The 23794-nt window shown below is 38.8% G+C and overlaps 1 protein-coding gene and 1 pseudogene across 7 annotated transcripts in view; one reads left to right on the plus strand and one right to left on the minus strand.

Moving 5' to 3' along the window:
- Map2k4 (mitogen-activated protein kinase kinase 4) overlaps positions 1-23794 on the plus strand; it is a 96961-nt gene that overhangs the window by 25994 nt on the left and 47173 nt on the right. For 6 of the 7 annotated variants that reach the window (XM_052756906.1, XM_052756908.1, XM_052756907.1 and 3 more), the window contains one exon: positions 5038-5140. In XM_052756906.1, the coding sequence (XP_052612866.1) occupies positions 5038-5140 (103 nt within the window). Of the gene's footprint in view, positions 1-5037; positions 5141-17543; positions 17722-23794 lie in introns of those variants that run through there. The other variant, XM_052756913.1, reaches the window with a different exon arrangement.
- Positions 8790-10908, minus strand: LOC128121438 (THAP domain-containing protein 5-like; annotated as a pseudogene).

A 23794-nucleotide genomic window follows, 5' to 3' on the forward strand; every position in this document is an offset into this window, starting at 1 on the left:
CACCATTCAGCCCACTACACTCTGGTCCTAAATTGGTCATATATAGCTTATGTGCAAAATACATTTATATTACTTCACCATCCCCAGAGTTTAATCACATTACAGCATAACACAATCATCAGGATCATTTTAGTCAGTTAATGGTGAGACTCAGTGTATTGTCCATCCTGGCTCAATAATTTGTATTTGTGGACCTGGAAACTGGAAGACAAATGACCTGATTCCACGCTTCAGTGGTGAGAGGGTGGCTGAAGCACTGTTCCCATTCACTGAAGACAAAGTAGAAGGAACTATTTAGACTCCAACACAGTGAGTCCCATCAGGGCAAATCCCTTGCCTTTGAGAATCACAAGGACAGCTCTTCAAGAAGAAAGGAGCATTTCATAAAAGAATATTTTCATATTGCTGAATTTTAAAAGCAATTTTCTGTTGGTGGTGGTTTGACCTAGTCACCCTGACCAGTGTGTTCTCTAGCCAAGCTTGTACTTAAGATGGGGCCACTTTAACAAATAAAACATCTTGAATGTTTCTGGTATTAGAACTTCACACAGTTCTTGTTTATATTAATGTTCTTTGTCAAATTTGTTTTATTTTGCTTGAGAGAGAGAGAGTGTCTCATAGTGTAGCCCTGGCAGCCTGGAACTTGCTTGTGTTGACCAGCTTGACCTCATACCTGAGGTAATTCCCTTTCCTCAGCTTCCTGTGTGATGGCACAAGTCACCATACCCAACAACTTTCTTTCTTGCTTTGTTTCTAAATGTTAAAGATCACCTTGCAGTGCCACATGTGGTGGTGACACCTGTAATCCCAGAGCACAAAGGCAGAAGCGGGAGAGAATCATTCATTGTCAGTTTCAGGCTAGCCTGGTCTATATTAACAGGCTCTAGTTTGGCTGAGGTTACTCTGCCACTGTTTCCCTCCCTACCCCACACCTCCAGGAAAGCATTTTAACTGATTTGATTTAATTGAAAATATATTTTTCCATGCAATGTTTTCTGATTATGGTTTTCCCTCCTCCGACTTCTAGTTTCTCCCCATCTTCCCTCCCATCCAGATCCATGTCCTTTGTGTCTCTCCTTAGAAAACTAACAGGCATCTAAGGAATAATAATGCAATACAATGATGATTTTAAAAACATTGGGCTATGACAAAACAATCAAGAAAAAGAACCAAAGGAAAAGCACAAGAACCACATATAGATGCAGAGACACACATGTTCATACACTCTTAAAAACCCCAAACTGGAAACTATAATATATACACAAAGGACTTGTAAGAAAAAAAAAAACAAAAATTAAAACCCTCCCTGACTTACCATTATGAGACAATCTCCAAAGATAATTTTGAGTTCATTTTGTGTTGGCCATCTACTGCTGGGCATGGGGCCTACCTTTCAGAGTAGTTTCCCCAGTGAGACTCCCTTGGAGAAAACTAACTTTTCATTTGCAAGTGACTGTCAATTAGAGATAACTTCTTTCAGCTCTAGAATACCATCTGGTGTAGACCCCTGCAGGCCCTGTGCATGTTGTCACGGTCTCTGTGAGTTCATATGTGTGCCAGCCCTGTTGTCACTAGAAGGCCTTGATTCCTTGGTGTCCACCATCACCTCTGGCTCTTACACTCTTTCTGCCTCCTCTTCCACAGAGTTCCCCGATCCCTGAGAGGAGGAATTTGATGGAGACCTCCCTTTTTGGGCTCAGTGTTGCAAGGTCTCTCACTCCCTGCATATTGTCTGGCTGTGGGTCTCTGTGTCTGTTCTCATTTACTGCAGGAGGAAGCTTATGTGATGATTGCTGAGCAAGGCAAAGATCTATGGGTATAGGAGAATGTCATTAGGAGTCATTTTATTGCTACATTCCTTTAGCAGAACAGTAGCATTTGGTTTTCTCCTGGGTTCCTGGCCTATGTAATCTCAGGTTCTTGGCCACCCAAGCATCATTGGGTGGGGGTCCACGTCATGGAACTGGCCTTAACTCAAAGTAGATATTGGTTGGTTACTCCCAGCAGCTTTGTGCCACTATTGCACCAGCGTATCTTGCAGGTGGTTCACTCCTGTAGATTGAAGGGTTTGTAGCGGGGTTGGTATTTACCTTTCTTCTTTGTTAGCATGCAGAGTGCCTTCCAGTACCATGAATAGGGGTGAAGGCTCTAGGTAAGCACCAGCTTGACTTGTCTGAGTTCAGTGAGTTGTATAGGTGTTGTCTTTAGCCATAGGGGCTTACTCTCAGTTTGTGGAGACTTGGCAATAGTTTGGGCATTCCCATGGGGATCCCTTTGGCCAAGAACTTGATTAGCTGTAACCCATTCCCAGTACTGGAAGTTTCATTTTGTTATGAGAGGTGCCCAGTTGGGGCTCTCTCTCCCTCATTATCTGGCCATTTCATTTAGATTGCCTTCATATATGTATACATTATAGGAAGCTTCTACTGTTTCCATATGACCTCTCAAATTAGTTTTAGTCCCTCGCCATATTCCCTTCCTTGTCCCCCTTTTGTGTCCCCCTTCCTGTTTGATCCTCCCATTCCAGTCTACCCTCCAACTATTCTATTTACTTTCCTAGGGAGGTCCATCCCCACCCTCAGTCCCTTACTCTCTATCTAGCCTCTGTGGTTCAATGGGTTATAGCTTGCTTATCAATGACATAACAGCTAACATCAGCATATAAGTGAATACACACCATATTTGTCTTTCTGGATCTGAGTTACCTTATTTAGGATTTTTTTTTTTAAGTTCCATCCATTTACCTGTGAACTTGAGGATTTTATTTATTTATTTTTTTAATGGCAACCCCCTAGTAATATATACTCCATTGTATAAATGTACCACATTTTCTTCATCCATTGACAGACATCTAGGTTGTTTCCAATTTCTGGCTATTATGAATAGAGCAGCAGTGAACGTGGTTGAGCAAGTCTCTGTAGTAGGATGAAGCATCCTTTGTGTATATGCCCAAGAGTGGGATGTCTGGAAATTGAGATAAATTGAGTCCATCTTTCTGAAGAGTCACCAAACTGATTTCTATAGTGGCTGTACACTCCCACCAGCAATGGGAATTCCCTACTCCATATCCTCACCAGCCATGGTCATTGCCATTCTCATTAATATAAGATGAAATCTCAAAGTAGTTTTGATTTGCATTTCCCTGATGAATAAGGATGTTGAACATTTTTTAAGTGCTTCTTAGTCATTTGAGTTTTGTTTGAGAATTCTGTTTAGAATGTACCCCATTTTAATGGTATTATGTTTTCTTGATGTCCAGTTTTTTTTGTGTATGTGTTTTCTTTATATATTTTGGATATTAGCCCTCTATCAGATGTGTAGCTGATAAAAATTTTTAACGTATCTTTTAGCCTGCTGCTTTGTCCAAATGATTTTTCCTAGTTTTGGTTTTAATTTTAAGTTTTAAACTATGGGTGGTAATGCATGTCTATAATCCTAGCACTCACACTCAGGAGGTGGAGACAGGAGAATTAACAGATCAAACTCATTACTCAGTTACATGGTGACTTTGAGGACAGGTGGGCTTCATGAAACCCTATATCAAACAAACAACCAAAAATGTTTTGTTCCCCACCCCCCTAGTAATATATACTTTTAAAATGAAATCTGATATTCTTGTACGCAGACCACCTCTTGCACATAGTTTGAAAGACCCTAGTTGAGTCAGATGAAAGTGGTTTGAAAGTAAAGTTTGATAACTGAAAGAGCAGGTCATGTGGAAAACTCCTGTACCATACTTATTTCTGAAGTGCTGTGCCTAGTATCTTTCTGATCGTCAAAGGCCCATCCCTCACAGCTGCTCTCAGGACTGCCCAGGAGCTCTATGTTCTCAGTCTGACATCCCTTGCTTCACTCCCCAATCTTGTATCTGCAGTTGGTGTGTTCTAGTAAACCTTTAGAATTGACTGAGGTGGGCAAGTGTTGATTGTAGAGATTGACTGAGTAGCTAGACGTGTGTATGAAACGCTCTGGAGACAGAAGTGCCGGAGAAAATATCCCTAAAATGAACACAAAACCAGAATGAGTGAAAGCCCTATTCTGTTACAGAATATGTGTAGAAACCCTAAAGAATTGATTCCATGTGATTTATTGGCCCAGAAGGAAATATGGGTAGCAAGAAAAGCATGTTGAAGCAGTACCATGGCCTGAGTGAAATTTTGAGATAAAACATTTGTTGGTCTATGTTTAGAGAAACAGTTTGCAACAGAAAGCAACAAATTGTTATTTTGGAGTGATACATGGATACACATGTTTTAAAAATGCTATATATTACATATATGTTTAACATTTTAAAAACTTTTCTCTGAATTTTCTGGTTTTTCTATAATGGACAGAGTTTACTTGTGTATTAAAAAATGCTGATACTTCCCTGCATTTAAGCTCAAAGAAATTGCTTCTAGGAAGTAACTGTTGGGGTACCTGTGTTGTTAGCTTGAGGTAGACCCATGCTGTGATAGTTTTTACTATCAGAGCTTCAGAATGCTTCAGATCTGTCACTCAACACTTACATTGTTAAGGAAGGAAGGAAGGGAGGGAGGAAGGGAAGGAAGGAAGGAAGGAAGGAAGGAAGGAAGGGAGGGAGGAAGGAAGGAAGGAAGGAAGGAAGGAAGGAAAGGGGATTTTGGTTAAACTGAAGACATTTGGCTTCTAACACTGCAGTGTTTGAGCTCACCGTGGATTAGACGATCCTACTGAGACTGGTACTTTTCCTGCCAAGTGTTAGACTTCTGGACTCTGAACAGGAAGCACCAAGCATCATCTGATGACCTGCAGCAGAGAGTGATTTGTGGGCATGGGCATGAGATAGCTTTTGTTTACTTTCTTTTCATTAGAAGATACTTGTTGCCTTTTCAAACATTGTTCTATAGTGACTGATTCATTAAAGCAAGTTTCTCTGCCTTTCACTGAATTTCTCATGCCTTCAAAGTAATAACCAGTTTTATAATACTTGAATGTTAAAAAAGTAATTGAATTTAATCATTGCATGTATTTGTGGTTACCATTTGAAACTTTTCCTTTGTGTTTCTCCTTTCTCAGGTAAACGCAAAGCATTGAAGTTGAATTTTGCCAATCCACCTGTCAAATCGACAGCACGGTTTACTCTCCATCCTAACACTACAGGAGTCCAGAACCCACACATGTGAGTACACTCAGGGACTAAGGGCAGAGCTTTCCCACTGCTGCACTTCATGCCAAGCAAGGGGCTGCTGTTGCTGTTTCCTTACAATAATTTCAAATGTCATTCTTTGAACTTAAATAGAAAGTTACTGATTCTGTAGTCTTAAGTTGAACACAGTTTTCTTTTTTAAATGTTTACTTTGGAAAATACATTCAGAGACACAGGCTCACTTATATCTTTCTTAATAAACTTTGGGCTTTCAGCTAAAGTGCAGGTTGTATTTAGGAGCGCAGCTGTCTTCTCACTGTGTCCGTCCCCACTGTTCACTTAGTGGAAATAGATTCTTGTTTCTAGAAGATTCGTTTGGTATATCAGTTGGTTCAAGTTAGTGTACAGATGTTGGTGTTGCCTTTTATTAGTCAATATTTTAAAAAGATAGAAATGGTAATGTATCTTACTGAAAATACTGGGAACATGCTAATAACTTCAGAAATAATAATTTACCAAAACCTTCAGTCTAATTGATGTGGTGTATTAAATAGTAATCTATTCCCCCAAACCTTCCTGAGCATGACAGCCAGATGCTGTACATTTATCCATTTGTATTTTCATCTAGTCCTAGTGTTGAGATGCAGAGAGCAGGTGGTGACAGTTACAGTTAAAAAGCTGCACAGAGTATCTTATGATTTAAAAATAATTTATTAATGTCTGGGTTCAGGCTTTATTGGACTTCAGATATATCTAGTCTTCTCAAAGAGGCACAGTTACTGGTTCTCTTCTGAAGTTAGGCACACCTTGTTTTTGCAAACAGTAGCAAGTGGGTACGGTGTCCTTTAGCAGGGGCGACTGAAATACTTTATTTTTGCCATAGTAATGTCTACAAGTGAGAACTGTGTGTATGTATTAAGGGTTTCACCAGTAACTTTAGAATGAAGGTTAGCTGTCTGGGAAAGCTATCCACTCATGGTTAAGGTTCTCTTAAGAGCTTAGCTAGAGTCTCACAATCATCTGTAACTCCAGTTTCCTGGAGTTTGACACCTTCTTCTGGTCTCTGTGGGTACTGGGTACATAAACATACATGCAGGTGAACCCCTCCCCCCGCCCCCCCCCCCCCACTCACACTCACTCCCCCCTGCCCCACAGTATATATTTAGACTAACCTGAAAATAAATGAGTATTGATATTTTGGGGGCTTAAGCACTGGGATCTACAATTTAAATTCAGGGCCTTTTGTTGAGACCAAGGCCTCATTTCCCTTTGTTTGATATCTTGGAACAAAGATTCCATTTTAAAATCCGATGTTAATCTCCAGTACTGTGAATTCTCTAATACACTTCCTCAGTAAAACTTCACTGAAAAGAGCACTGTTGGGTACAATGTAGAAAATTTTATCTTTTTTTTGAGACAGAGTCTATGTAGTTCAGACTGGCCTCTAACTCACAATATCCTCCTGCTTCAGCTTTCTGAGTGCTGAGATTATAGGCTTGGGTCAGCACACCTGGCCAACTTTTGCCTTTAACTTTTTCTGTAGATATGAGCAGGTGGAAACTAAGTGCTGGCTTCTACTCAGCACTATCACTATTTCTGGCCTGGCTGTAGTGTGCAGTTCTGAGTTATAATACTAATGTTCATTATTTCATTTGAGGAGTTGAGGGAGAGAGTGGGGAAGAGTTTGGTGGGAGGGCAGAGAGAGTGAAGTTCTGTGGAAGTGCTTTCTTAACTTCTGTACAAAGTTGACAGCTAAAAGACAAAGAGCTTTTTAGCTGGAGGTGAGAAAGGGCTCTGCCTGCATTCCCCAAGTAGCCCCAGGACACCTGATCTCTGCCTAGTCTGTCTCTGTCCCCTTCTCTCCCTTTAATAGGCAGAGAGTAGATTCTGTTGTGGAGGGATGGTTTATGCATGAGGCTGCTTGCTGCACTTGGGGATTCAAACTAGGCAGAAGGGTGAGGTTTATCTCTATTACAGACTTCTGCTGTGTTTCCTCCCTGTGCTTGTACCTTAGGTCACTGCTGAACCAGAAAGGGGTCATGTTTGCTTGGCATTATCTAAGGCTCTGTGACTTCTTATGTCCTATGGGTTCAAATAGGTTCTGGGATTGACCCTATTCTGCATCCTCATTGATGCTTCTTGTATTTGATATTCTGTAGTGAAAACCATCTTTCCTTCCTTCCTCCCTCCCTCCCTCCCTCCCTCCCTCCCTCCCTCCCTCCCTCCCTTCCTTCCTTCCTTCCTTCCTTCCTTCCTTCCTTCCTTCCTTCCTTCGTCTGCTCTCTTGAATCCTCTGTTGTAGGCAGTTCTTCATTTCAGATTTTTCTGCCTTGCTAATTCAGTTACTGCTTACTTTTACTTTGTTCTTCCTAGTATTTATTGTTACTATTTTTTCTTCCCTTTTTTTTGGTAAAAAGTTTTGCTTTTACTTTAGTGGGTATTAGAAAGTAACTTGACATTTCTGAGCTTGGAAACTGTGGTAGGTGGATGATAGTGTTAGTTAGCTCTATGACTTATATATATAGGGTAGTTAACAGTATGTACAGGATTAAGAGACTCTTGTAATAGTTCAAATAAAAAATGAATTGGTCAGAATCTACAGATAAAACTTTAGAGATCAATTGGGTTATATTGAGAAGATTCTCAGTTGATTAGACCCAAATCAAGAAAATACCTTAAATACTTATTTTAGTCCATTTAGTTTAAAGAAACATAGTTAGATATATACATTATTCCTGAAAAAGTTATAATTAAAAAATAGGAAATTAGAATGATCTTCACTTCTATGTAAGGTTTCCCCCTCCATTTTTGTATGACCTGTTGTATATTGTTTATTAGCAAAATGTAACACAGGAATACTTAATTTTGGGTGTTTTCCTTCATAGTCATCTAATAAAACAATAATGTGTTTTTACATTATCTAGCACAGTTAAATAATACCAATTAGTTTTATTATCCTGAAGAAGCAAAGTGACATATAACTAAAATAATAACTATTCACTTACAAAATAGTTATTTGTAATTCAGGGGAACTAATATTTATTGAGTACTTTTTATTTTCTAGGTCCCCAGACATCTTTTTTTATATTATAGAATGCTCAGAACCATCCTACTAGAGGACTAGTTTTCATTTAAAAACAACAACAAAAACAAAAATCAAAACCCCCAAACAAACGGAGGATGAGATCAATAGGACTGTGCTCAGTACCACAGGCAGTACCACATCCAGTTGTTCTGTTGGCAGTGCTCAGGGCCCATGCCACTTCTTCCTCACGTGTGTGTTGATTCCATAGTCTTCAGTTTTAAATTTATTTCTCTGAAATTCAATATGGATACTAACAGTATTTTTATTTATAACATCATCAGTTCTCTTTGGATAAAGTCTTAGCTATTTAGTTATAATTTCTTCCCTATAAGCTTTACTAAAATATATATAGAAGGGAATATATAGTTTTAAGTGTTATACTGTCATTTTAGATATAAAAATTAATAGAAATATACTTCAAAAAATCATACCTATTAAAAAATAGATGTAAAACTATGATTTGTAAAATATCTTTAAGATTAAACTTTTTGGTTTATAAATATAGTTTTACAAATACAGGATGTTCAGGCACTTAGATGACTGTATTACAATGGTGAACTATATATACACATAAATAAAATACTGAGATATATTCTCTTTCACGTTTAAAACATCAACTGAGTTCAACTGAAATAGAATACTAATAGTGATGTTTTCCTTTACATTATAGGTGTGTAATTGAAGCCAAATGGGTTACATAACACCAAGGATATTGAAGATAATCGAATAGTTAATATTAAATTCTAGCCAACTTCTACTATTACATAAGTGTATATCATCTTGTAGAAAATCTTTTCTGATAAAGTATCTTCATAGAAAGGGAAGGAACTACAAAGAAACAGACTATTAATGATAGAATAAGTGCTGTTATTTTACAGGTTAGTGACTGAGTCTCCTTTTTCCCCCCCCAGTACTGGTGACTGAGCTCTAAGGCCTTGCATAAACCAGCCAAGTTCTCTATCACCAAGTTACATTCCTAGCCCTTTGAGAGTCAAGATACTAGCTTGTATCAAGTCATATGCCAGTGGCAGAACTGTGATTAATGTAGTCTGGTCAGTTTTGACTGTGTTTTTGTTCATTGTTTTTAATAAATAAATCTTACTGTTTTAGCTCTAATTAGGGAACCATCTCTTCTAGTTTCCCCTATTATAATGAACATTGTAAGAAGAGGATGTTATTTGTAACATTAGTGCATTTTCATAGCTTTATTAAGAACTTTATCTACAGGACAAGGTTCACTTCACATATCACTTTGATTTAATTGGAAAAAGCTTATACAAAAATCATAACTTTCAAAACTTACATCACAGTGGCTTCATATGTTGTGAAATGGTTCTCTATTATCTCGACATTTTCTTCAGATAGCCAGTTCTCCTGCCTTAGTTGGCTTAGAAAACCTTCCGAAGTCTTCAATCTTGCTAGAGATTGTTGTTCTTGTAGCTGAAGAAGAGTGGCCTTTGAATATAGGTTAGAAACTTTCCAAAGATGTTCCTTCTTTATGTCTTGTCTGCAGTATGAATGTTCAGTTTGTAAAACTTGTGCACTGTGGTCTGCATTCTTATTTAAGGAGTCTAAGTCAGTAACCTCCATTTCCATGGCTTACTTGGGGGCTGGTGTGACAGAGTTAACTGCAGCTTTTGAAGTTTCTGTGGGTATAAAAATGGCAATAACAGATTTGTTATTTGTGTTTAATTCTTTTTTTTTTTTTTAAAGATTTATTTATTTATTATGTATACAGCATGTATGACTGCAGGTCAGAAGAGGGCACCAGATCTCATTACAGATGGTTGTGAGCCACCATGTGGTTGCTGGGAATTGAACTCAGGACCTCTGGAAGAGCGGTCAGTGCTCTTAACCTCTGAGCCATCTCTCCAGCCCTGTGTTTAATTCTTAATTGTGCTGAAGAGGAATGAATTTTCCTGATCTGACACAGTTTCCACAGAATTATTTATAAAGTTTGAATTAGCAAGATGATTGGTAATGATATCTTCTGAATTTGAAGTTGTCAAAGTGACAGTTTCAGAATTTAGATTCTCAGAAGATGCACAAAACCCAGCTACAATTAAATCTTGATTTTTGATGTTTCCAAAGTATCTTGTTTAAGAGTTAATGTGTTACTTTGTATGCTCTGCTATTAAACCTGGTGGCTTCACTATGGCAGTTGAATCAAGTGGGTAACTGTACATGTTCAGGCAGTACACCAGTGTTACCTATTTTTCTTCACTTTATTTGACGCAAATGATTTAGACTCAGGTTTCAACATACTTCTTTCTCATGTTCCAGTTTTTTCCTCTGGGTATTTTTTTTTTTTTTTTTTTTTTAAGAAATATCTTTTCCCTGACAGTCTTCAGGCAAAGAAAAATACTGTTGGAATTGTAGTTTGCTTTAAATAAAGGATACCCCATTTGACATCAACAGAGTCAGGAGTTAAATGAACACTGCATGGGAACTGATATTTACTGGGAATCCAAGAGTCTCATTTCACATTCTCTAGCCACTTTTCAAGTTTTTCTTTATCATGTAGAGTTAACAAAACACTCAGCTTCCATTCTTTACTGTTACCATGATTTTTACAATATGTGGCCGAGCAGTAGGCATCACACGCATTTGATGACCTGGCTGCCAGGGCTGTGGGCAGCTGCTGTTTCTTCTCTAGTGCTACCTCCTTTCCTAGTTTTTTTTTAACATTGTGAGCTTGATTCTCACAAATGTCTGTTCACTAGTGTTAGAAGAGCAAAAGGAAGATACTGCATGTCTATTTAGAAGTTGGTATTAGTGGGGGCTTTGAAATTAAACCTTTTGATTGAAGGAATGATGTGTTCCCATTGAAAGCTGATCTCTGAATACTTTTCTTTTTGCGATGGTAGAGAGTTTAAGAGAGTTTTAGGAATGATCTTAAATTGAGTATATAGCCCAGGCTGGATTGAAACTCTTACCTCAGCTACCTAAGTGTATGGATTCTGGGTGTATACCATGAAGCCTGGCCCTACATGTTTCTTAAGTCAAATCCGCCCCCCCCCACTCAGAAATGGGCATCAGTTAAACTCAATCTGAGAAATTATGGAAGTTCTAAAGAGTCAGAAAAAGAAGCCTAAAGCTACTGTGTAGTCGAAAGTTTCTCTGGTTCTGCCCGGCCACCATGGTACCGTAGCCGCTTATAAAATAATCACTCAGAGGCTTAATATTAATTATAACTGCTCGGCTATTAGCTCAGGCTTATTACTGACTAGCTCTAACACTTAAATTAACTGTAATTCTTATATCTATGTTTAGCCACGTGGCTTAGTACCTTTTCTCAGTTCTGTCTTGTTATCTTGCTTCCTCTGTGTCTGGCTGGCAGCTCCTGAGTCTCCCCTTCCTCTTCCCCGAATTCTCCTATTCTGCTTGCCCTGCCAATTGGTGTTTTATTAAACCAGTATACAAAAACATTATCCCACAGCAACATTGGGTGTTTTTTTGTTTGTTTGTTTTTCGAGGCAGGATTTCTCTGTGTAACAGTTCTGGCTATCCTGGAACTCACCTTGTTGACCAGTTTAGCCTCTAACTCACTGAGATTCACTTGCCTCTGCCTCCCAAGTGCTGTGATAAAAGGCAAGTGCCACCACCACCCGGTGCCTAAGGATATTGTTACAAAGTATCTCACTACCTAGGCAAGGCACAAAGTCTCTTTAGAAGATTAATGAGTAATATTGAAGAGCTAGAAAAGAGTGAATTCAAGTGTTAAATTAGAATTCCTTTGATAATAAAAATAGCAGAACTTTAGGTGACATGAAATAGGTGAATAATAGAGAATACTCAATCATTTCAAAAGTTGTTCCTAAAAGGAAATAAATAAGTGAGGTACTGTGCACCCATTTGCTGTATGGCAGGTAGGAGTCTAGAGAATCAAGAGCCCAGCATGGGTTATATAGCCAGACTCTGTCTCAAAAGAAGAAAACTAACAGCAGTGATAAATGCCTAGGACATTTAAAAAAAAAAGAAGTCCAGCGACACATAGAGTCAGTCTGTTGTAGATCTACCACTTGGGAGGACAAGGTGCGCCCTCCCAAAAAAGAGACGAAAAAGACTCCAAGCTACCACTGTAAAATTGAAAGAGGGGCTGGCTATCACTACAGAAATACAGTAATTTATCACAAGAAATTTAGCAAGTTGAGTTAGTTTGTGACATAAATAACCAAAGCTAACTTAAGAAATCCCTCATCTGGTAAAAAGTTGAATTTATTTGTACTTTAGACATTCTCAGAAAGGAAATGTGGGACCTTGGTGGTTTTCCTGTACCTGAGAGCAAATAAAAAAAGGGATAGGTATGGGGTGTATCTCAGTGTGTCTGTTAATGACACTACCTAATGTGTGTGAGGCCCTGGTAGAAAGAAACAACAGCAAAAAAAAAAAAAAAAAAAAAAAAAAAAAAAAAAAAAAAATTACGTTTACAGAGCTTTTTAGACAACAGAGTAAGGAACATTTCTTAGCTCATACTTTGGAGTCAGCATAACACTGATAGAAACCAGACAACCACATTATAAAGCAAAGGAGACCATGGAACTCCAGCATTAATAAACACAGTTAAATCCTCATAAACACAAAATTGGATTCATCTTGATTGGGTATTTGAAAATGATCCTTATAATTCACTGTATTAATAAACCAAGGGAGAAAAATAAGGGGAATTCAACAGGTACAGAAAAATATTTGACATTACTTATCAAAAACAATTCATTAAACTAAGGGTGTAGTTCCTCCCTCATTGGTGGCATCTGAGGAAGTGTACTCACTATGGAACACATAGTGATAAAAGACTCAGTGCTGTCTATGGTCTCTGAACAGAAAGACTTAAAGATTGGATTACAAACTATTCTTTTTTCAGACAGATGTTGTGATTGCATATGTAGAAAACCTTAATCTACCAAAATTACTAAAATTATGAAGTGACTTGAGCAAGGGGTCAGGGTAATGAAATCAGTTCTTTCTATAACCATCTGTTAGTATACATAAATACTGGAAAGTAAAATGTTAGAATGATTATAGAGGCCTTAAAAGTACAAACCTTTTATAGATATACTTGAAGAAAACACATTAAGAATTTCTAACACATCAGTTACTGAGAGAAAATGAAAGACTTGAATACATGGGCAGGATGTCTTATTCGGTCTAGTCATGTATGTAGCTCAGTGATAGAGTGCTTGCCTAGCATGTGCCAAGTCCCCTTATCACCACAGCCATACACAGTCACACACACATACATACACACACACACACACACACACACACACACACACACACACACACACACACAAATGTATTCCTATGTTGAAAAGTACAGGATTACTACGCTGTCTGTTCTTATCACTCACTTTCATTTATTAATTCAACTCAGGAGGACCTTTAAAACCTTAACATGCACTGCACATGCACGCAAACAATGGAATGGTGTATTCCCTGGACTGGAAAGTACAGTATTACTAAGCTGTCTGTTCTTATCACATTCATTATTAATTCAACTCAGGAATAGCTTAGCAACTTAGCAACACACACACACACACACACACGTTTTGATTATGTAATTTATGTGGAAATATAAAGGATGTAGAATAGTGAAAAATATTTTTATAAAAAATAATGAAGGTGATGGATGTACATTACTTGATTTCAAGGTTTAGTATGAAGATACTAAAGCTTTGTAGAAGAATGGTATTGTGGTTAGACAAATACATTAATAAGATGGAATAGAAGTTCAGTACTTGAACACATATGTACAGTCTGTTAATTTTTGTCTAAGGTGCCTGTACAGTTCCAGGTGAAGAATAGACCTTTTGTGTTGATGGAGCACACTGGGATGAGATCTATGGCAGAGTGAACCCCAATTCCTAATTTACACCATGTGCTTGAGATACAGCATTGTACTAAAGGGTAGAGAAGAAATTCCATTCAGCTTATGAAGGAAAACATCCTAATGTATTTATCTGGCATAGGTAAAGACTTAATTGACACACAGAGGAACATACTTAGTACTATAAATTGCCATCAGAGATAAATTGAACTTCACTGAAGATAATGTTTCTGCTTACCAGAAGTTTCTTAGGAAAGTATATAGGCCAGTCATGCAGTGAGGAGATAATTCTTCATTTACCTGACAAAGGACTTTTGGATATATAATGAACTACTTAGAACAAATGACCCCATTTACAAATTGGGTTTTAGGCTTATGTGGACATTTCACAAAGAAACTTAGGACTAGGTAATAAATACATGGAAATGGAAGACATGTTTAACATTAGTGATCAGAAGAGATAGATTAAAATAAGAATGATGTTGCTCACCTGCCAGAATGGCCCTTAAAAGGATGGTATTAGAATTCTCATATATTGTTGAGGGAATAAAAAAGGGTTTAATTACTTCAGGGAACTCCTGGATGGTTTCTTACGGATTAAAACATGACCTAGCCTTGTATTCATTGCCCAGGGTAAAAATGTTGTATGAAAAATTGCATTTGAACATTCATAGTAACTGTTCATTGTGCTTCCCAAAACTAGAAAGAATACAAAAGTCTAGTAATAGGAGGATGGATAGATAAATTGTATCTTACTAGAATGCAATAAAAATTACTAATCCACATAGGCATATGTAAATCCAGAAGTGCTAAGACAAAGCTAGGCACAAAGGAGAGCACACACCATTTGGTTCATCTGTCTGAAATTCCAGAGTCGACAAGGCTGAAATCAGTGGTAGTGGTTAAGATCAGAACAATCCTTGTCTTGGGGAGATTGACAAGGATGGCACAGGGAGCTACCTAGGCTAACAAGACAGGCTTTCTGTCTTGTTAAATCTTGGAATACCCAAGTGTGTATGAATTTGCCAAAACTTAATGTACTGCATGGTTATGATTTGAACATTTCACTATATGTAAATGGTATTACAATTTAAAGAAACAGAACAGTAACAATAAAGTTATATGGATAGATTGCTTGTTCCTACTCAACAGTAAAAGTGTTTTTCTGTCATTTTTCTCAAATCACACATGCATTTCAGCAGTCATAATATTTGGTGATAAATATATGAACACAGGTGTTGGTTGAATTCACTTCTTATGCTAGTAGAGAAGTATATGACAAATGTCATTTCTGCTCATTCAGTTTCCCTTGCTAGGATGCTTGAAAGAAATGTAGAATGATTGATTTATTTAATTTATTTAGCAGTGCTAGCGATTTCATCTAGGGCCTTAAAACTACTATTACAGTTTCTACCATTGGGCAGGCCCAGCTATAGAGGGATTTGTTTGTGTACAATTCATTTATTTAGTTTATGTGCATATATGTAGGTATGTTGTGTGAGTTTATGTATACCATGTGTGCTGATGCCTGTGGAGGCCAGAAGAGGGTGTCGGACCCCTTAGAACTACAGTTACAGGTGGTCGCTACCTGATGTAGGTGTTGGGAGCTCAACACAGGTCCTCTGCAAGAGCATTAAGCACTCTTAGCCACTGAACCATCTCTCCAGCCTGCGTAAAAATTTTTATCAAGTTGTATCAAGTATTATCTGGTACACAGTCTACTCTGGAGCACTTGTGGCATCATGCCAAGTCTAGTGTATGCCTGAGTGGTTGGCTGCCTTTAGATAACATTGGGATTTGTCTTTATTGTACTTTCAAAAGAGCGCTTTTGAGTTAGATGTGGTCTTGCACCTATTGTCCCAGCTACTAAGAAAGCCAAAGTGGGAGTTCCCTTGTGCCCAAGAGAAAGGACAGCCTGGACAGAATAGTTAGACTCTGTCTCAATAAACAAAATTATCACATTCTTTTAATATAGATAAGTATAATCTTACCATTTAGATTGAACATATCATCTTTAAAAAATTAATACATGTTCTAATTTGGCCAGATGTGGTCGTGCACACCTTTAATCCCAGCACTTAAGAGGCAGAGGCAGGTGGATCTCTTTGAGTTCAAAGTCAGCCTGGTCCACATAATGAGTGGTCAGCCAGAACTACATAGTGAGACCCTGTCTCCAAAAACACAACAACAAAAGGATATTCCATTGATACAGAAAATTATAAAATAGTAAGCTTTGTGCCACTACTACTTCTTTTCCCAAACAACCCTACTAGAATACGCATATATATGTTCTTGTGGGAAAACATAGCAGCTATCAAAATATACAGTGGACTTTCCACTGTAACAAGTATTTGACAGCAACAGTTAAGAGGGAGGGTTGATTTTGATCTCTCCTTTCAGAGGGTTTCCCTCCGTCATGGCAACAAATGTGTCTGTGTGGGTAGGAGTGTGATGTGACCTGGTCACATCCATGGACCTGACAATAAGTAGGTACTAAATTGAGATTTAAAGGAAGCTGAGATTTGTCAGGATAGTGATAATAAAGTTGCTTAGTAAAAAGGTAGGACTTTATTTTGGTGAGAGAATGGTACATAGGGCCAAACTCCAAAGAAATGTAGTAGAGGCTTAAGGAACATGCGGAGAATAAGAAAAGATGCTTGAGAGGTGGAAGACAAACTGGTTGTGTGTGATATCATAGCAGCCCAGCATTTTTCAAGGAAGCAGTTGGAAAGGGAGCAATTAGCAATGTGTATGCCAAGAGAGTCTTTAGTGGAATTCCTTAAGTACTCTTTTAAGTGCTGTGGTGGGGGTACGGGTTGGAAACATATAGCTCAGGGAAACAACTGTAGTGATAAGCTTTGAGTATGGTCGTAGAGGGCCAGCTCTTAGCAAATACACTGGTTGTAGCAGCAATATATAAGCAGGAATGTTTGTCTCATCCTCTTTAACCTCACTATTTCCTTGGTGAGGAACGTTTATCTTTCCGTCTTAAATTAGTATTGGCCCAACTACTGAAGATTTCTCTAGTTTGTCCCTTCCTCCTCCTTCCCATCCTTTCAAGAAACAGGGTCTCACTACCTAGCCCAGACTGGCTAAGGGCTTCCAACCTCCTACTGCAGTCTCCTGAATGCTGGGGTTATAGGTGCCTACAGTGTACCCAGCTTCTTACTCCTTTCTGACTAAGAATGTTAGAATGTAAGTACTTCTAATTGGATTGTTTGAGCAAATTTTTTGTTGACTTTTTTCAGATTTTCCTTTTGCTGCTTCTTAGGTCTAGAAAAGACACTCATTTTGTTAGTAATGCCAGGAAGCAGGCAGTTTCCATGGTAACCGACAGGCTGAGTTTACTGTGGAAATTTCCGGAATTAACAGAGCTGCATTGCAGAAGGATGCATAGAGCAGTATTCATCTAGAGAGCTTCACAGCGTATGCATGGAGGAGCAGTTGCTGTGGATCAGGATATGTGCATGTTTATTTTCTTGTCTAAGGGACATTGGCAGTTTTGTGAATGAGAGTGTGAGAGTGTGTGTGTGTGTGTGTGTGTGTGTGTGTGTGTGTGTGTGTGTGTGTGTATGCTGAGAGTAAAACAACTTTGAGGCATTTTGTATATCCTGGTTCATTAACCTGGAGCTTGCTTAAAGACAGGAAGGAAAAAGTGATTTGGAAAGGAAGATCTGCTTGGTACCATGGGGAGAGAATCAGGTAAGTGCGTCTCTTAGAGGAGTGGTGAGGAAGCAGGGGAGCACACTTCTGCTTCAGTAGACAGGGAAAGGCTCTTCGGGAAGGTGGGCCTAGACAAAAGGTGGGTTTTGCTCTTTAAAGGAAAAGTGTTAACATGTTTGAGAAATCAGGTTCCGATTTTGAGCAAGAACTCCATCAAGGTAATTACTATCACCTGCTGAAAGACAGTAGCTAAGAGAGGCACCCAACACACTAGTAAGAAGATCTGCTGCCTTCTTAGTGCACTTACTAAATGATGAGAAAGCCTAGAAAGGGCTAACAGATCCCTAATCCTGTTGATGTTGGAGCAAGATTTTTAAGGAAAAAAAAAAAAAAAAAAAACCTCAAATGCATTTTGAGATTAAATTCTGGAAATAAATCTGTAGGATCTGAGTAGATAATTCGGCTTTCTTATGGTATAAGAATAGAAATTTAGAAGAGAAAAGGGATCTAGGAAAATACACAGTAGTTTAGGTGCTTAAATGATAGTCAGGTAGCATTCACGTCATGTAGTCAGTATGCTGTAGCTCCTGGCTAGGTTGATCTTGTGAGTGAAGTTTAATTGGAATACAGCCACAATGGTCTGGCAGCATGTTTATGGCAGAGATTGTATTGTGAAGCCTGAAGTAGTTACTCTCTGGTTCTGTACAGAAAAGGTTGATAATGTATTCTGATGTCTGTTATAACTAATTGTGAGAGTTGGTCTTTTAAAGCAATAGCAATTTATTCTTTTACAGTACTAGAGACCAGAAATGGAAAATTAAGGTGGTGACTGGATCATGCTTCTCAAGCAGGCTCTAGAGAAGGCTCCCTCCCTGTCTTCCTCTTTTTGGTAGTTCAAGCTTTTCTGGCCTTGTCTTAGAGGAGCTATAATCTCTGCCTTTGTCTTCATTTTACACCTTCTCTTCTTCTCTGTCTCCTTTTAAGGAAAGTCATCCTGTTTGAAATGTCTGAAAAGCCGTACAAGTATATGAATAGCAAGAGTCTAGGGTTTTCTGTTTGTTTGTCTTTTATTTTAAGACAGGATCTGACCACAGAACTCAAGCTGGCTTGGAACTTGTTATGTAGGCCAGACTGGTCTCAAACCCATAGATCCCCTGCCTGCCTAGTACAGAGATTAAAGGCATATGCCTCCACACTCAGTGATTGTACTATAGATTTGTAAAGATAAGGTGACATTCTGAGGCTCTGGATAGACATGTATTTGGATTATTGAAGAACTGGGTTTTGTTTCCTTCTGCCACATTTTGTGTTAAGGCTAGTCCCTGGCCAGTTTCTTTTGGACAGCTGTGAAGAATACACACTGCAGGAGGCTTGAGCTATTGGGAAAGATCCTCTTCAAGTATGGGGCCATATAAACCATAGAGCATGGCCATGTGGTATGAACAGCAGTGGAGATGAGATGAGCACTAGGATGCTCTAGAGGGAGAGGACCAGAATTCACAGGGACTTAGGAAAACAGTGCCAGAATCTTCATTTGTCCCCTTCTCATCTCTTACGTCTTTCCTCAACTCTCAGCTCTCAAACTCCAAACAGTAACAAACACACTTGGAGTTTTAATGAATGAAAAATGATGGGAACCAAAGCAAGAATCTGAGTTATGAGGGATGAGACTCATGGCTGTGCCATTGGAAACAAACTGATTCAGAAGAAGCACCAAGTAATCAAATGGTAGATGGCGGTGTCAGAGGAACACACCAGTGCAAGAGCCTGAGGCTTGGCTTTCCCTGGGATGTCTCTACTGTGGGAGTGTCTGAGTAACCAGCTGAAGCTGGGAGGTCTGCAGTGCTTCTTTCTTCTTAAATGGGCACATTCATGAGCCATATTCAGGATAATGGTGTCTGCCCTTGTTGTCCCTGGAAATCTCAATCACTATATTTGGGTGCATGTTTGAAAAGGGATGAATATATGTGGTGAAGCATCAAACTAGGGTTCCAGTGCGGATGCTGCCCTAGAGAGAAAACCCTCCTGCATTTATTTTGATGGGCTAATGCCTATAGCCTTATATATCTATATCTATAGATATATAGATATAGATATCCTTATCTATATATATATCCTTATATATATAACCTTATCTATATATATAACCTTATATATCTATATATCTTATATGTCTATATATATCTATATATTTTTGCCTTATCTTATATATAGCCTTATCTATAGGCTAATGCCTATAGCCTTACATGAAACCATGGAGGTGATCATAAGAATTAAGCAAAGATGATTAGCAGGAGACCCAAATTAAGATCTACAAGTAGGAAGTACTAAACGACCACTCCATACTTTTGGATAATGTTGCTGGGATTATAGATCAAGTGTCTGCTAAGGACTAGTGTGTTCTGATTCCATTCATAGATGCAGTGAAGAAACATGAAGCTTAGTCCAGTATTTCCAGGGAGAGTTTCCCAGAGAGAAAAGATCAAATGAAGTCTTCTTTTCTAGTTGAATTCTTTAGTCTATAAATATGTTCATATTGGATGCCAAGTTGAGATGGTAGAAGACCATGGGAATATTATAATTTTTTCACTTTATCAAAACATTTATGATGTGGTTGAATTATATACTTAAGCCTAAATAGTTTTCTGGAAATATAAAAATTCTCGTGAATGCAGTAACAGTTTTATTTATTTCATGAGTGTGTGGTAAGAAATATGATAAGAAAATAGAATGAAGTCAAGTTCATCATACAGTCTGGATTAGATTAAGCTGCTTTATTGCAGATACTCTTTATTCCTCCTGGGACAGGTCTTGTTGTCTGTCCTAGGCTGGTCTGGAATCTGTGATCCTCCTGCCTCAGCCCCCTGGTGTGTACTTACAGGTGTGTACCAGCACACCTACTTCTCATGCTGACCTCTCATTGGTGGCTGTGCTCGTTATGATGCTACCAAAATAAAAATTTTATCCAGGTTTTCTCCTCAAGCAGAGACTGCCTGTGGAAGGGTGGCCCCCTCTGCCCTGTCCAAGTCCCCTTTTATCTTTTCTCTTGGCAGAAAATAACAGTTCTTTTCTTCACAGGGGAGAAAAGGATGAGGGCACATCCATCTGGGAAAGTGGGTCATCATGAGTAAAGCATTGTTGGTGGAAGTAGAAAATTGTAGTGGCAGTGATTTATGTTCGTTTCACCAGGATTTATGCTTTAGAATCCTCTGCTGTCAGTTCAGAGTTTATTAGTATAAAGAGCAAGGAGACTAGAGGTGGGAGACTTTTCACCGGAGCAGTGGAGATTCTCGTAACTACCCCAGGCCCTGGGGTCTCACAGCTTCTGTCATTCCTCACATGCACTGATAGGGAATAAGGAAGGTTTGCATGTCTGTGAGATGCTTTTTCTGTGTACCTTGCTTTGCTAATTCTTGTTGCCTTGGTCTACCTACACTCCCAGATCCATGTCCTCAGCACAAGGATACTGCCACACCTTCCTGGATCTCCTTTCCCTGCAGCAGTCTGAGTACACTTCCTGGATCTCCTTTCCAGGCAGCAGCTAAGGACAGTAGCAGATTTTTTGTCTCTCGGGGTCCACTACCATCTATGCCTGATGCCTTGTGTCTGTCTTTTCTGTTGTGAGAGTCATCCTTCTCTCCATACTCTATAATGGGAAACTTGGTGCTACCCTGATACAGAGAGGGGAACAGGATTTGTAGGAGTAGATAGAAAACAATTATCTCTCAGTAAGAGTTCTAAAGATTCAAAATAGTTTCCTTCCCTCACCCCTAGCAATGACTAGTTTTTTTATAATGTTAAAAAAAATGAATTTGTAGGGGTTAGAGAGATGGCTCAGTGGTTAATGGCACTTGCTGCTCTTGCAGAGGACCTTGGTTCAATTCCCAGCGCCCACATGGTAGCTCATAACTGTTCATAAATCCAGTTTTAGGGGATCTGACACCCTCATCTGGCCACTGTGGACACTAGGCATGCCCATTGTGCACATACATACATGCAGGCAAAGCACTCATATATAAAAAATAATATAAAAAATTTTAAAGAAATGTAACTTATAAAAAATGAGACTGAAAAATCAAAATGGGAGACTAGGTTTGGATGAATGAGTAGCTGATTTCAAAACATAAATAACTGAATTTTTACATATATAAATTCTTGAGTTCATTGAGAAGGTAAACAAGTCAGTGAAACACTTATGAGGAACAGGATTTATGGTTCTTGATAAAGAACTTGTTAGGCAGAGCACCAACGACAAAACAGACACCTGGACTAGTGGATCTCAGTGGTGCTCTTTCAGGCAGTTAACAGAACAAGAAATGCTTATTATCAGCAGGAGCAGAACTGTTCAGATGCACCAGTGACACGGTAAAGTGTGCTTAGAAAGAACCCCAATACCTGGAGCTGAGGCAAGAGTTGGAGAATGGCTTAGGCGTCTGTATAGACCCTGCCTCAAAAACGAGGGGAAAGTTACTTAATCTTAGTATTGTTTCAAATTAGAATACAAGGCAAAGTGTGCTCTTAACTGGTGGGTATTGTTGGTTGCCAAGTCCATGCAAGCATGCTGTGTAGCCCTGACCAAAATGAGGTGGCTATTTAATAACTGCTGTGTTAAGATACTTTAGTGGAAGTTTTGTAAACTAGTTTTTGTTATTTATACATGCTGTATAGAAAAGTACAAACAGAAAGTGTTTTCTTTCCGAATTGTGAGTGAGGTTTTCCTTCTCTCTACCTCTACAGCCTTGGCAAGGGTGTTGGCTTAGGAAGTCTGGTTAGACAGGAGTGGTTCAGAAACCTGTCTTGCTGCTGAGTTTGCAAAGCAGACACCACTACAGTATTAACAGAGGGCAAGTTTGAAGTTTCAAGCACAGCTGGAGCTGGCTGTCACTTCTTGGTTGTGTCACTGTATTTAAAATAAAACAAGCAACGTGACATCTACCCATCTACATAGAAAACAACATGAAATCAACCCACCTATATAGAAATCCCTAGGTAGCTTTATCAGTCACGTGGGATGGAAATACAACTTTTTGCCTGGCGGTGGTGATGCATGCCTTTAATCCCAGAACATGGGAGGCAGAAGGAGGCAGATGTCTAAGAGTTCAAGATCAGCCTTGAACTGGTCTACAGAGCGAGGTCTAGGTCAGCTGAGGTTACCCAGAGAAACCCTGTCTCAAAAAAACAAGCAAGCAAACAAATACAACTTTTTTCGTTTGGTCTGATTAATGTTCTATAACATAATGTCACAGTTCTTTGTTTTTTAAATCTGTAGGCTTTGGGAAATTTAGATTCTGTGTGGGTCAGTGAAAAGATGATAGCTGTCTTAGACACAGTATTAAATAGTAAATGGACAAGTTGGCCGTATCTGTCCAAAAGCTAAATAATCTGAAAAGAGTTCAGTACGAATTTGTAGGATCAAAAGCGACAGTTTGCAGATTTTCATGTGACAAAGTAAACCTGTGATTTCAGATTTTAATTTCTGTGCATTGATGCACAGAGGCCTGTATTGAATGGATTTCAGCTCGGTATCAAATGTCCCACTTATAACCTTGTATGTTCTCCAACCTTTATGAAGTGTGTCAGTTTTTCTCTATGTGAGTATGTATAAGACTTAGGTCTTGAAGAAACCAGAGATACTTGAGTTGAGGATTCCTTTCAAGGCAGAGCTTTTGGCTAGAATTGTTGTGGGTTTGAATATGTTTGGAGTTGTTGTCTGCCAGCAATATGGTGAGTGAACTTTCCTGCTGACCTGTCTCCTCTAGTGCCAGATGCTGGGGATATGGGACTCTCCTTCTCTTCAGAATCACTGGGAGATAGAAAGCATTAGGGACTTTATAAACAAGTTCAGAGTAAATTTGTGTGTATACAAGCATCAAGTGCAGAGACAATGGCATAAGCCTCATAGTTTCCTTCCCCTTTCTATGGATTCATTTAGAGTAGGCTAGGGCTCATGTAGTGTTGTCACAGGTGAAGTGGTCTAGAGTGCTTTTGTGGTCACCCTGTCATTCTCAAGATACTCCTTCCATTCTCAAGGGCCTTGATGGAGCCTGGAGCAACAAAGAGGAGGGGAGGGAGTTGCATCAACTCCTTTTAAGTGCTGTGTTCCTATTTACCA

This window comes from Peromyscus californicus, unplaced genomic scaffold (assembly GCF_007827085.1).
Source record: "Peromyscus californicus insignis strain IS unplaced genomic scaffold, ASM782708v3 Scaffold_3__1_contigs__length_106647218, whole genome shotgun sequence".
Lineage (NCBI taxonomy): Eukaryota > Metazoa > Chordata > Mammalia > Rodentia > Cricetidae > Peromyscus > Peromyscus californicus.